At 38.4% G+C, this 12,593-nt stretch overlaps 1 protein-coding gene across 10 annotated transcripts in view; it reads left to right on the top strand.

Moving 5' to 3' along the window:
• The window catches only part of ZNF475 (zinc finger protein 475), a 56,832-nt gene that overhangs the window by 37,040 nt on the left and 7,199 nt on the right, over nt 1-12,593 (top strand). For 8 of the 10 annotated variants that reach the window (XR_010468824.1, XM_065045324.1, XM_065045326.1 and 5 more), the window contains 2 exons: nt 3,225-4,144; nt 11,300-11,480. Coding sequence is in view for 9 of the 10 variants with exons in the window: in XM_065045324.1 (XP_064901396.1) it covers nt 3,440-4,144; nt 11,300-11,480 (886 nt within the window). In the remaining variant the exon portion in view is untranslated. Of the gene's footprint in view, nt 1-481; nt 509-3,224; nt 4,145-11,299; nt 11,481-12,593 lie in introns of all 10 variants that reach the window. The other 2 variants (XM_065045327.1, XM_065045323.1) reach the window with 1 other exon arrangement.

Genomic DNA, 12,593 nt, shown 5'->3' with positions numbered 1-12,593 from the left:
AAGCAAGTACTTCATATAAATCCTTTTCATAGCTTTATTGAGCACTGTCTTAAAACTAGTAAATGAATTGGTTGTTCCCACTATTTATTTTGCTTGTTTATGACTCTCCTAAATCAAGATGTGAAAATTGGCTCTCCCTTTAGAAGGAGTCAAGCATGTCCAAGTGGTATTTCTTTGAGTGTCTAAGCTTGAAAGCTTTGAGACCTTTGTTTTAGCTCCCAGTGCCAGGATTTATCTTGTCCATTTCTATGCTGGCAGATAAAAACAATAACAGTATGCCAGCCACATAGTTTAAATGGAGTTTACAGTCTGATACAGCTGCACTTGGAGGGGCCATGATATCAGTCAGCATTCACAAACTCCCGAAGTTGTCACAGCTGTTCCTGTATTTTGTCCATTGAATAGGCATGGTTGTGTCCTGGCAGCAGGCTTCATGCAATGTGTTCTTCCATGAGGTAAACTCTGTTTTGTTTTTTTTCAGCTGGGAAATCTCCTAGTGGAATTCTAGGTGAGTCAAAAGCAGTAGTGTTGAGGATTCATTGGAAACAGCCAATTTAATCCCCCAGCTAGTGCAAGTATGTTTTGTTCAATTCAGTCAAGAAATACAGGCTTATAAAATGACCTTATAATGGGTTTTGAGGAATTGTTTACATGAGAGAATCAAGAGAGATGAAAAACAGAAAGGGTCACTCTTCAGGAACAGGCTGCATACAGGAAATAGGAAACGTATGTGTCAATTTTGCTTCCAAGTTCCAACACTGACATAAAAGAAGACATAAAGAGGGCCATTTCAGAGAAGAAGTTTCCAAATTGCCTGTTGAATCACACATGGCATGTAAGAGAAGGCAGCATTACTGAAACCTGGATAATAATGCTATTGCAATTTCTGGTTAGGATAAGCTTAAAAACAGTGAGCAAGGGTTCCAGTTCCAGTTTCATGATAAGAAGACAAGAGATGTATTATTGAGTTATTTCCACTCTTGTAAGCTCTCAGCTTACTCTTACTCTCAGCTTATGGCTCTCAGCTTGATGCTGAACAAGCCATAGTATTTCACTTGCTTTTAACTAAATTGAACACATCCATTAGTTGCAAGTAGCCTATCACTGCAGCTCATGAGATTGTTGTACTCAGTGGAACTGCAGAGGACAGGAATGTTTTCCAACAGCTATATGAAATTATCAGTCGTACCACCCCACTTTATTAAATAACATGTTGCAGCATTTTTAACAGAGAAAAGTAAGGAGGTTTTATGTTTTGAAATGAAAGGTTAAATATCAATCCTGATTTGTTTCCACATCTTTAACACTGAGTCTAAGAAAAGAAGATTTGAACTACTCATATGCCTTTTCATTTCACACTGAATTTATAGGAAGTTTCCAAATAGTAACAGTTAACTTGGCAGGAATAAATGTAGACCAAATGGTGTAATCCCCACAAGGAAGCATAATTCTCTTATGAAGTATTTACGATAGCAAGCTCGGAAATCCAACAATAGGTTATATTGTTAATAGGTTGTTTATAGCATCTTTTATTGACTGATTCATTCTTAATTGTAACAGATTTAGTCACCTAATATTCTTTATGTGGCAGGCAGTTCGATGTCCACTGTTGCTTTAAGAGTCCTCTCAGGTATCAGAAAGTATCATTCTGAGATAAATCCAATAAATGGTACATAAATAGGACATTGCAAAGTTCAGAAGTTCCCTGAAATGTATCTGAGAATTCTGATGTTCCCTTCCTGTGACCCTCCAATAACCCTTATCTCCCCTGCCTTCATAACTCTTTAATGTTTCTTTGGCTCTCCATTCCCTTCATCCTCCTGAAGAGCCTGGCTGCTTCCCAACTTGGACTCATCCAACAGGCCACCCTCCTTGGAACTCCCCCAGTCTTTGAAAGTGCCTTGCAGTAGAATAGCCTCAATACTAGTTTGCAAATTTAAATTTAACATGGTGTTAAACCACTCGCACAACAAGATAGCATGCATGACCTGGTTGAAAGTGGCAAACTCCTGCAGTGGCAAGTTGTGGTACAAAGTGATCAGCCTTCTGTAAAGTTAAGATCCGAAAATGTAATCCTTCTAAAAGGAAAACAAGGGAAAGGCTTTGGGATTTGTTGCACAAACAGCTTTTGCAATACTTTCTACACAGTTAACAAAGTTTTTTGCATTAAGGGAACATTGCTGGTGAAGGCAAAAATTGTTTCTTCAAAACGGGATATCACTAGTTTGAAGGTAGCTAGCTGCCCAAGTATTATTTGTTGTTACTGTCAAACCTGCTTGTATCCTTTGTTTCTTGGTTAATTTGTCATGTGCTTTTTCACGGGATATTTTGCAGTTATACATTGTGACAAGAATCAGACAAGGAAGAGTTTTTTGATATCTGAAACAAAAATTCCAGTGGTACAGTTTTGTGTATCCTTCAACATACATCATACTCTTATCTGATAGCTTCAGATGTGAGAGGATACTTTACTATACTATACTCTTTTACTATATTTTTCCACAAACTGTAGTTATCTAACAGAGTTTTAGAGGAGGTGTTAACTTTGAGTGCTAAGTATAATGTCTCACAAGAATTTTAACAGCTATCTGTAACCTACTTGTTTACAGAGATTTGTGCCAGTACAAATCACAGATTGGCTCTGATGGTCTTCACATCTTCCAACTTGCGTACAAACAAATCTGAGCTTCAAGGCAATTTTGTAAAATGAGAAAGTGTCGCAAGTGTCCCTGGAATATGCAATTTTGTGAATTATTTAAGGAAGCAGTGTGAATGCAGCAATCTAAATATCCTGGTGTGCCTGGCAAGAGGATGACTAATCATGTGAACCTGGTGACAACTTGTTTTTTCTCTGTTGCCCATGTCCTTAAGGTATTGCCTAGAATATTCATGAAAGACTAGAAGCATCTCAACACTTCTCAGGCAAAGTTCAAGTTTGTCATCTCAAGGCTAATGACAAAACTGTGTCCTCGCCCCTGGGTGTAGTAAAATTCAGCCCTTGGGTTCAGAGGTGGGAGTGACTTTTTACATTTTTTACATTCACATACAGATTTACATTGTTCAGCTGAATATTAGGAGTAGGATATATTTCATGTTATTTGTCTGGTATTTAAAAATATAACAGAGTGGTAAGGTAACTCATCCTTGTGATAAAAAAAAACCTTGTTGTAACCTTAGCAAGAGAGATAGTGTTTAATAATACATACGGACTTAATTTGTTTCAGGATCATGTAAAACCAAAAGGCCAAAGAAGAACACGCAGAAACCCTCTTTCCCTACTGAAATCACCATTAGGTGCAGTTTTTCAGCTTTGAAGTCCCTAGTGTATTCCAGCCCATGAAACTGAATTAAGAAGATGGAGCACCATGCTGAATAACAGACTTTCCCAAGCCCTTTATGTGTAGGAGAGAGAGACATTTCTTGAAATGTTGTACCCTTCATGGAAACGAATATCAAGAAAAAGAATGTGAACAAAGCCTGTAACACTCTACCAAGTGCCAGAGAAACCCCTGCTAGTGTCTCTGGCATCTTGATTTCAGAGCAGGTTTCACCATCTGATGTGTCAGATCTTCCCAGAACTTTGCCCGAAATAGTACATCTAGAAGAAAAACCCCACAGAAGGCGACCAGGCACTGTACTAATATCAAAACGGTCAGATTCTTCAAACATGTCTCAGACACCACTGAATAGGCCTGTCATCCCACCAAGGAGACCTGGCTTCATGGTGTGCTACATCTGTGGCAGAGAATTTGGGTCACAATCTATTTCTATACATGAACCCCAGTGCCTAGAGAAGTGGCGTGTTGAAAACAGTCAGCTACCAAGGCATCTCAGAAGACCAGAGCCCAGGAAACCTGAGGCCCCTACTGGTGGTTCCTGTATGCTTTCAGCTGAAAATGAGGCAGCTTATCACAGTGCTCAAGCCCAGCTCCTGCCCTGTGGAAACTGTGGCCGAACCTTTCTTCCTGACCGTCTCATTGTGCACCAAAGGAGCTGCAAAGGTGGTAGCAGTAATGTGGGGCTGTCAAGATTTAACCCACATAAACCTGGTAAAGGCCCAAGCTCTGGGTCAGGCTCAGCAAGTGACAATCCATCCAAGACTCGTCAGGAAAAGAGCCAAGCTACACGAGCCGTGTTAGACAAGGTAAAGTGGTAACCATGTGCTGTACAAAAGGGTGTGGATGCATTTCAATTCTAGGCACTCCAGAAGAGGCTGGGTTCCCATCAAATTTAAAATTGCTTTCCTCCATGTGAAAGTTTTTTTTCTGAATTGTAGGCAAAGGACAATACAGTGTGAGTCAGGGAAACTTCTTATTCCTGTATCTTTTGATTTTCCTGTTGAAAGGAAGTGGTTGGGTTTTCATACTCTGTGGTCCCATGAGAGTTCTGTCCCCAAAAGGGACCATTGTGTGCTATAGTTCCCTAGGAGATTCTATCAAGCAGCTTAGGCAAACTTCGGATGTTATGTATCTTAGCATGTAGGTATCTTAGGTATTTTTGTTTAGTTAACTTGAAATACAGTGTTTCCAATGATTTTCACTTTTTATCGTTATTCTTAACTCTGGCATGGAACACAAGTTTACTGAGGACTACATATTCAAAGGCAGCAACTCAGAGTATAACAACAACAAAGTAAACAAGACTGCACATTTATTTCCACTGAATTTGATTCAAGATCCCAGAATAAAGAAGCTGATTCACATTATCCAATAGCTACACAAAGTTTTGGAAAATGGCATGTGTTTTTCTGCATTTGTTTTTGCACAAGCTGTCTTTTGGCCAGAAGTTTGTAAAAAGATAGATGTCTAAATTTAGCCCCAGAGTCTGAAATAAAAGGCAAGGGTGTTTGTTTGGTTTTTTCTTTTTTTTTCCTTTTTTTTTTTTCTTTTCACCAGTGGTGGCTGGACTCCTGATAGCCTAGCCTACTTTTAAAAATGGAATTTAACTTCCTCAGTCACCAAAGGAATGCAATGCTATGCAGAGCATTTCTAAAATGTTTTGAAAGTCAAAGCATGCTGTATTTCAGTTTTTCAGCTGCTGAATAAATGGAGTTAATAGCATTATGCTAACAAACATGACAAGACAATGTGAGGCCTCTTTATATTATATTATTTGAGGCTACTAATTGATAGATACTGGCAAATTAGGTCCACTCCTCAGGTCTTTTATCAGCAAATTTCAAATAACCCAGAAACAGTTCAAAGTGCTGCATAGGTGCACCTATTGTTGTGGGAAAGGAGATGTTCTTGTTGTACACTACATTGTACTATTTACCAAAGAAAAGGTGTTGCTCAAAAGGTGTTTGTTCAATGAAAGTCATGGGTGTGAAGCAGAGATTTTTGTCCACCACACATAATTCTGTATGTTCAAAAAAAAAAAAAAAAAGGCTGGGGGTAAATGTTCCTAGTTACAACGTCATAAAAAAAAAAAACCAAGTTTAAAGTGCAGTTTGGAGTTTGGCATGGAGACTGACTCTAAAAATGTTTCCCTCTTGCACAACATATCTGATCCCTGTGTGGATTCAGTCACATCTGCTGACTTGTTTAACAACATTATTACCACTTTTTACTTCTGTGAGCTCTGCCAGAGCCAGAATGAATTGTGTTCAAATCTGTTTTTCTGTGTGAACAACAGGTTTCCTCATTTGCTTTCATAAGATACAGCAGAACTAATGAGGCTGCACAACTTGCAGTTTGTAATTAAGTCTGAAGGACTTTATTATTAGTGACAACTTTCAGGAAGGGATAATGGGTTTTACTTCTCTGAAGTTCTTTATTTTATTATTTTTAGAGGCATCCTTTTGAACAGAGGTGCACCAAAAAGGCAGAGATAGGAATGGAAAGAGTGAAAGAAATTGCCTGTGATCCCAGGGCCGTGAAGGACTGGCAGAATGCTTCTAAAAGACATGGTCGAAGGAAGCCTCTTTTCCATAGGTTTAAATTCTCTGTCTGAGGGTCTCCACCTCTGGTTTAAATTTTTGAAAGGTCTGCACATTGAAGGATATTGCAAAGCACTAAGCTCATGGAAGGACTGCGGATTTGCTATGAACAGGGACAAGGTCTGGGTCTCCTTCACAGTCTTTATATTTTTCCAACATATGGTTTTAATTTTCCTCACCTTACCAGTAACTCAGCTGCTTATTAATTCTGCTAAAAAAAAAAAAAAAAGTATACCACTATTGGAGTGAAATGGCAATCTGCTTTGTTCCTGGCAAGAAAGCATTTGAGGCAGTCCCTGTCTCAATTAGCACCCCTTATCTCTGTTACAATTAATTATTTAAATACCTGTTTAAAGTCCTGATTCAGCAAAACATCAGAGGAAAGGAACAACTGAAAAAAAGTCCAGCCCTTCTATAAGCATATTTAAGAACTGTAATGTTATTGTCAAATTACTTTATGCAATGAAAGAAGTCCTAAATTAAAAAGCTGTATTTTCCTCATTCTAAAAATGGAGACCTGACCAATTTGATGGTACACCATGTGAACGGTATTTTAACTTTACAACTGCAAGCACTTTTGCCTATGTAGCTCTGTCCTGGACTTCTCTCTCCCTTAGCAAGCGCAGGGTCGAGTATCATTACTAACAAACACTCCATTCAGTGTTAAGTGCCTTTAGAGCCCCTCTAAGCCAACTCTTCCACTAGCTGTCCTTGCTCTCAGGTTGCGTGAACACATCTGAGTTAATCATGTCTGGCTGTGTAAAACAAAAACCAGCCTATGCTTAAGAGACTCTCAAGGATCACATAAGCTCAGAACTTCTGTTTTAGATTCTGCTGTGATACCCCAGACAATGGAAGGGATGTCTGGAGCTACTGAAACTCAGACTTACACTAGAGCAGAGTATGGTTTTTGTTCTTTCATTGTCCAAAATGTCTGCTAGATGTGAGTATTAACGACTTACTCCGGGTATATGTTACCGTTTTTTTGACAACAGATAACGCTGATCCTAAAAGCCTATCAGATGTGTCACTAGCATCTGCTGCTGCCATCTGCTGTTTTCTTCTTATCATGTTAACTACCTAAAACCAAGATTTCAGTGATCTTCCGTTACTGTACTGTAGCACATTCTAACATGGCATAAGTCTTGAAAACTTGTGTAACAAAAAAATTTTGATATTGTATCTTGCTCTACCATAAATTAATCTAGTCACCTGGTAAAATGAAAACTCTTTTACATGCTGTGTAATTCTGATGAAGGTGCAGCAGTTTTGAATATCTGTTTAGGAGAATACTGACAAATATATTTGCAAATGTAGAAAGTTAGATGAGAATAGACAGTGAATGGATGGTTTGAATGAAATCTATTGACCATTCTCATTGCGAATGATTGAGCTTCCTGCCTTTCTACCTTTACACAAATGCATGTTCGTTATACTGATATATTTATTTTAAAAGGTAGCACATTAGGAGTAAAATGGGATATTCTAGTAGAGTGAAACTTTTAATTGCAACATGTCAGAATTACCTTGCTGTTCGAGGAAATTTCATACACAGGCATATGACCAGTCCTAGCATTAGTCTGCTGTTGTGTCAGGGCAGTGGCTCAAAGCACTCTAGAAGGCTGTGAAATGCACCTTTGGGTGGTCATGAGAGGCATGCCACAGCTTGTCTCTGTCCCTTACACATGAATCTTACTTTCCAGAGGAAATGTGGGAAGGACAGCTTTCACACCACATGATGCTATTGCTAAATGTTTGTACTAATCTGTTCCTGAACCTCTTTTACTTGGCTGATTCAAACCTATGACAAGAGCTCTGGCCTAGTGCAGGAAACCTTCCCTCCTCCCATTAAAATAAATGGACAATAAAACAAATAATAAAGGCTGGGGTGTATGCAGTCCTGGATGACAAATATTTATGGAGGGGAGTTTGAGAGACAGTCTTATTGGGTGTACTTAAGAAGAAATTAAAAGCTTTGTGCAGTATGGGAGGATTTGACCTCATGTGACACTGTAACAGCCTGCGGCTAACCTCGAGCAATGTCAGGTCTATTGAAAATACACAGTTGCATAGCCCTCTGAGCTAAATAACTTCATTCATGTTCATGCAGACGTACTTAGCAGTCTTGGGGAAAAAAAGAAAATACTGAGACACCGAAGTAAGGCTGAACTGTGCTGTTAGGTATTTGTAGGTGCTTTTATAATAACACATGTTCTCAGGAAGAGACTTTCCCTACAACCCTTTTTAAAAATGAAAAACAAAGCAGTGAGCAGACAGACTTAGCCACTGGTCTGTGAGTAGTTTGGGTTGGAAAATTGTGGTGATTCCAAAAATAGTTTAGTTTCAAACTGCAGGCCTCCAGATGTGACATTTGGGATAGGCACACTCTGAAGAGAAAAAGAAATGAAGGATAAATATCATCAGCTGTAGAAATTCCAAATAAAGCTTATCATAACTGGAATTCCACAGTTAAGCAACAAAAGAACTGTCACTACCAATTGTAAGGACATTCTCCTTCAGGTTTTATTTTTCAGCATTTTAACGTGTGTGAATTTACAGAGATAGATTTGTGTATGTAATTTGATGTGCAGTGAAGGTTCAAACTCACTACATTTCTGAAAAAACAATCCCATTCTTAGAGTGATCTGATTCCTTTTAAATTCCGGTTGTTTCTGTACAGTTTTTAATTCTGGAAGTGACAAAACAGACGTTTCTATTTGAACAGATTTCTTAAATATTTTTTTCACCAAATAGGCTTTAGTTATGAATCAGTCCTAACTGATAACTTTAGAAAACAGAATCCTCTATTTAGCAGCAGTCACAAAACAAGCCCCACCTATAAACACTCTGTCAGGATCTGGAGATCAGGATCACAGTACTACTCATTTAAACTTCAGGTTTTTGTGTGAGACTACCAAAAAGACCATCTCAGAGCTGTGGGAATGTATCCAGATTGCACTGGATGTATGTTCCTAACTTTTATCTTGCAGGTCTCTGGCAGCTGTTGACAGATGTAGGACATCACAACTGCTTTAGAACAAGTGTAATGGATTTGAATGAAGCAGTCATAGATAACAGACTAACCTTGTTCACTAGGGAGATGTTTACAAGATAAAAACCTACTTGATTTTAACAATGATATTTCTGTACTTCCGTTAAAAGTATTCGCAGTGTTTAATTTTTAAGTGATTTTTCACCTGTCTCATATGAAGTCTCCTTGAAGCTATAGAATTGCTTTTATTATACTGCCCCATACTGTGGAAATGATTGTAACAGTGCAGGCTAAGTAAATGTGATTTCCATTTGTATTAGGATTCCTTTTCCCCCTTCTGGTAGTATAAAAAGTGTTTCTACAAACCAAATGTAAATCAAATTGCTTTTTCACGGTTTTTGGCCAATGAATAATCTATTTTACTGAATGGCAGGAACCTAGTTAATGAAAGCTAGAGAGGTAGATGTGCTCCCAATGTTTTCACACTTAACATTTTTCCAGAAAACCATTTCTAAAACACTGTAAGCATACCCATAAGAAGCATGCACAGTGAAATGGGCTCCTTGACCTCAAGAGTTTATACCGTGGCATCCTTATTTAAAGCTCTTCAGAGCCTACCAACTAAAAAACACTGCCTTCAAAATACTCTGTATGCGGACCTAGAGTCTTATCTCCAAATCAGACAAGGTCTAGCTCAACAGCTGAAGTAAGGAAGTAGGTGAAAATTAATGATGAAAAATTGGAGGTCATTCTTAAAATATCTGTTGCTATATTCAGATATAAAAAGGAAGAGAAGTTTATATACACACACATACATATATTTAAAAGCAACAAGAAGAACAAAAACAACCCTTGTTATCAAAAATGGCTAAGGAAATTCCATTTGAAAATGAGGAGGATTAAAATGTCCCTGGAAAGACTGTCTTTGCATAAGTTATATTTCAGTTCACTGTGAGATCTTTCCAGATGAAGTCCAACTTTTCCCAGCAAAAATACGCTTGTAGGGTAGTATTTCTTCATGTAATTGGGTTTACATGTGTGATACAGGAAAGAAAGCTTATGCAGATTGTTCAATAATGACATTTTCAGACTGTGGCATAAATGTGAGAAGAGCTGCCCAGAATTTATTGAATACACTGATAGTCTGACAGACAGAGTAATAAATACTGGAACAGGTTATGCTTTGTCTTACACAGCAGCAGAGGAAAAAATGAAATCCCCACCTCCCCTGTTTGAGTGAGAAAGGCGTTCCATGTTTGGTCTGGCGTGGCTGTCCCTCTGCCTTTAGGAGGGTGGGGAACAGCTCATCTCCTACTCGTATTCTGCAGTCAGGAGTGCAGGAAATGCTGGCAGTTGTGAGAACCATCAGTGTGACCCAAAGAGCTGTCTCTGCAGTGTTTTTGCACTGCTCTTGGAGTCCAGCTGGTACTGACACCATGCCTAGCCCAGGGTGTGCCTAAGAACACTAGTAAATCCATAATCTGCAATACCACAGTAATTCTATATTTTTCAAGCTTAGAATATGTATTTATGAGGCTTGGGGTTGAGGGATATTTTTTCTTCTGGTAAGCTCTTTTTGTTTGCAAACAAAAGCAGATCTGCAGTGCAGAAACAATGACTTGCTTAGTGCCAGTTCTGCCCTAGCTACAGTCATTGGCAAAGATCACACTGAGGCCTTCTGGATAAATAAACAACAGTTCCATTTTTTGTCACTCTATCTTGAAATATCCTGGATCAGTTTTAATCCATAGAGGCCAAGAATTCCACCAGCTAACTGATTTGTGGCAGAAGCAACGCAGGGTTAGGGACCACAACCACAAGCTTGAGACAGCTGCCCTCACTGTCCAGCTTAAGAGAGATGCTAAGGATGGACACAGAGCATTACCTGTATTCTTCCTGGACATGGGGTCTTTTTGCTACACCACTAGACATGAGCAGTTCAGCTGATGTTGCTGCTTTCCATGTTGCTCCTGTTTGGTAGTTTAAAAAAAGGGCTTCAACATTTAAGATGGAGACCATGCTGCATCAACATGATCAAGCAGAGGAGTCATTTAATACACAAAGTTGATGTTGTGAAAATAAGAGTGCTAAAACCTACATAGCTAAATATTAATTATATGACACCCAGGGATTTTCAGCCCAGTATCTAGAAGGGTCCTACTTGTTCCAGGTGCCCAGTTAATAAGCCAATATCTCTTACAAGCTTCAAGACTGAATCCAGACAAAATGAAATTTACAGAAAACAGTTACACTGATTTCACACATATGAACCAGTTTCTTACTCTGTGATTGTTTTAATTCAAAGTTGTTCAGATTCAAAATTAATGTTGAAAACAATCCTTATTCTTCATCACGATTTTTATTTGTAGGCACAAGTGGTAAGACGTCCACCAACAGTGATTTGTTACCTATGTGGCCGTGAGTATGGAACAAAATCTATTAGTATCCATGAGCCACAATGCCTGAAAAAATGGCACCAGGAGAATGAAATGCTACCCAAGCACCTGAGAAGACCAGAACCCAAAAAGCCTGAAGTCATACCCCTGCAAGGTAAGCTACAGACCAAATGAGGAAGAAAGTGGAAGGAAGAAAAAAAATATTTCAAGCAGTAGTTTAGAGGTTTGCAAGTACTTATTTCTCCCTTTTATTGTGAAGAGAAGGTAGCCATCATGGCTTGTTTTAAGCTTTCCATTAAGTATCCTATTCTCCTTTTGTACTGCATCTGTGAGAAGTAAGAGTAGTTGTTGCCTTGTGGGACATGCCTCTTGGGACAGTCCTCTTATGTTCCAAATCAAAACACATAAAGAACCTGCTTCACTGTTACATCACTACCTTTTGACTATTTTCAGTGCTGTAGAAAGGCATATTTTAAAATGAGCAGAAGCATCCAAGAATAATGTGGAGACTTGACACATACAGTCACTAAAATAAAATACCCTTTAGGCCACATAAACACTTCGGACAGGTTTTATACCTGTAGCACTGGTTATAAAAAAAGCCTGACACTAGTATTTATCAATGGTAAAAAGTGAGTGGCCTCAAAAATAGGAGTTCTGTGGTAAAATAAGAAATACAATACTAGATACATAATGACTGGTAGAAAATAAGGTATTTTTAAAACCTACTTATAATATATACTACATTATAAGTTTTTTTATTAAAATATATTTATAGATAAAAATGCAGTATCTTCTTCAATGAATATCCAGTGAATGTTGTTGATCCTTTTTTATTTATGAGTCCTAGAAATTTTGTTTGTGAGACATTATACTATAAACACATTGGAAAAAAAATACATGTAATATAAAATAAACATTGTATTTCTGTCAATTATGTGAGTTTGTGCTGTAGGTTCTGTTTTGTAAGATGCCCAGATCTTACTTCTTCAAACCAATAAAAACTGATGATCCCCAGCACCCAATTGAGCTGTGCTCCCATATGTATCCTAGGAGGGTGTGTTCATGTTAGGACCAAAAGGGAATCTTATCTGTGCTTTGCCTGGAAGCTGTTTTCAGGACTTCCCATTCCCACAAAAAGTTATTTCAGCATTTCAGCTGAATGCTTTCCCTGGCCCCACCAGATCATCTTTGGCTATTTTGGGCCAAGTTTGGACCACTTGCTCACAAGCAGCTAATTCACTCACTATTTTTTATGTATCCCATA

The sequence above is a fragment of the Columba livia genome, chromosome Z (assembly GCF_036013475.1).
Source record: "Columba livia isolate bColLiv1 breed racing homer chromosome Z, bColLiv1.pat.W.v2, whole genome shotgun sequence".
Taxonomy (NCBI): Eukaryota; Metazoa; Chordata; class Aves; order Columbiformes; family Columbidae; genus Columba; species Columba livia.
This window is presented reverse-complemented; position numbering and strand designations above follow the sequence as displayed.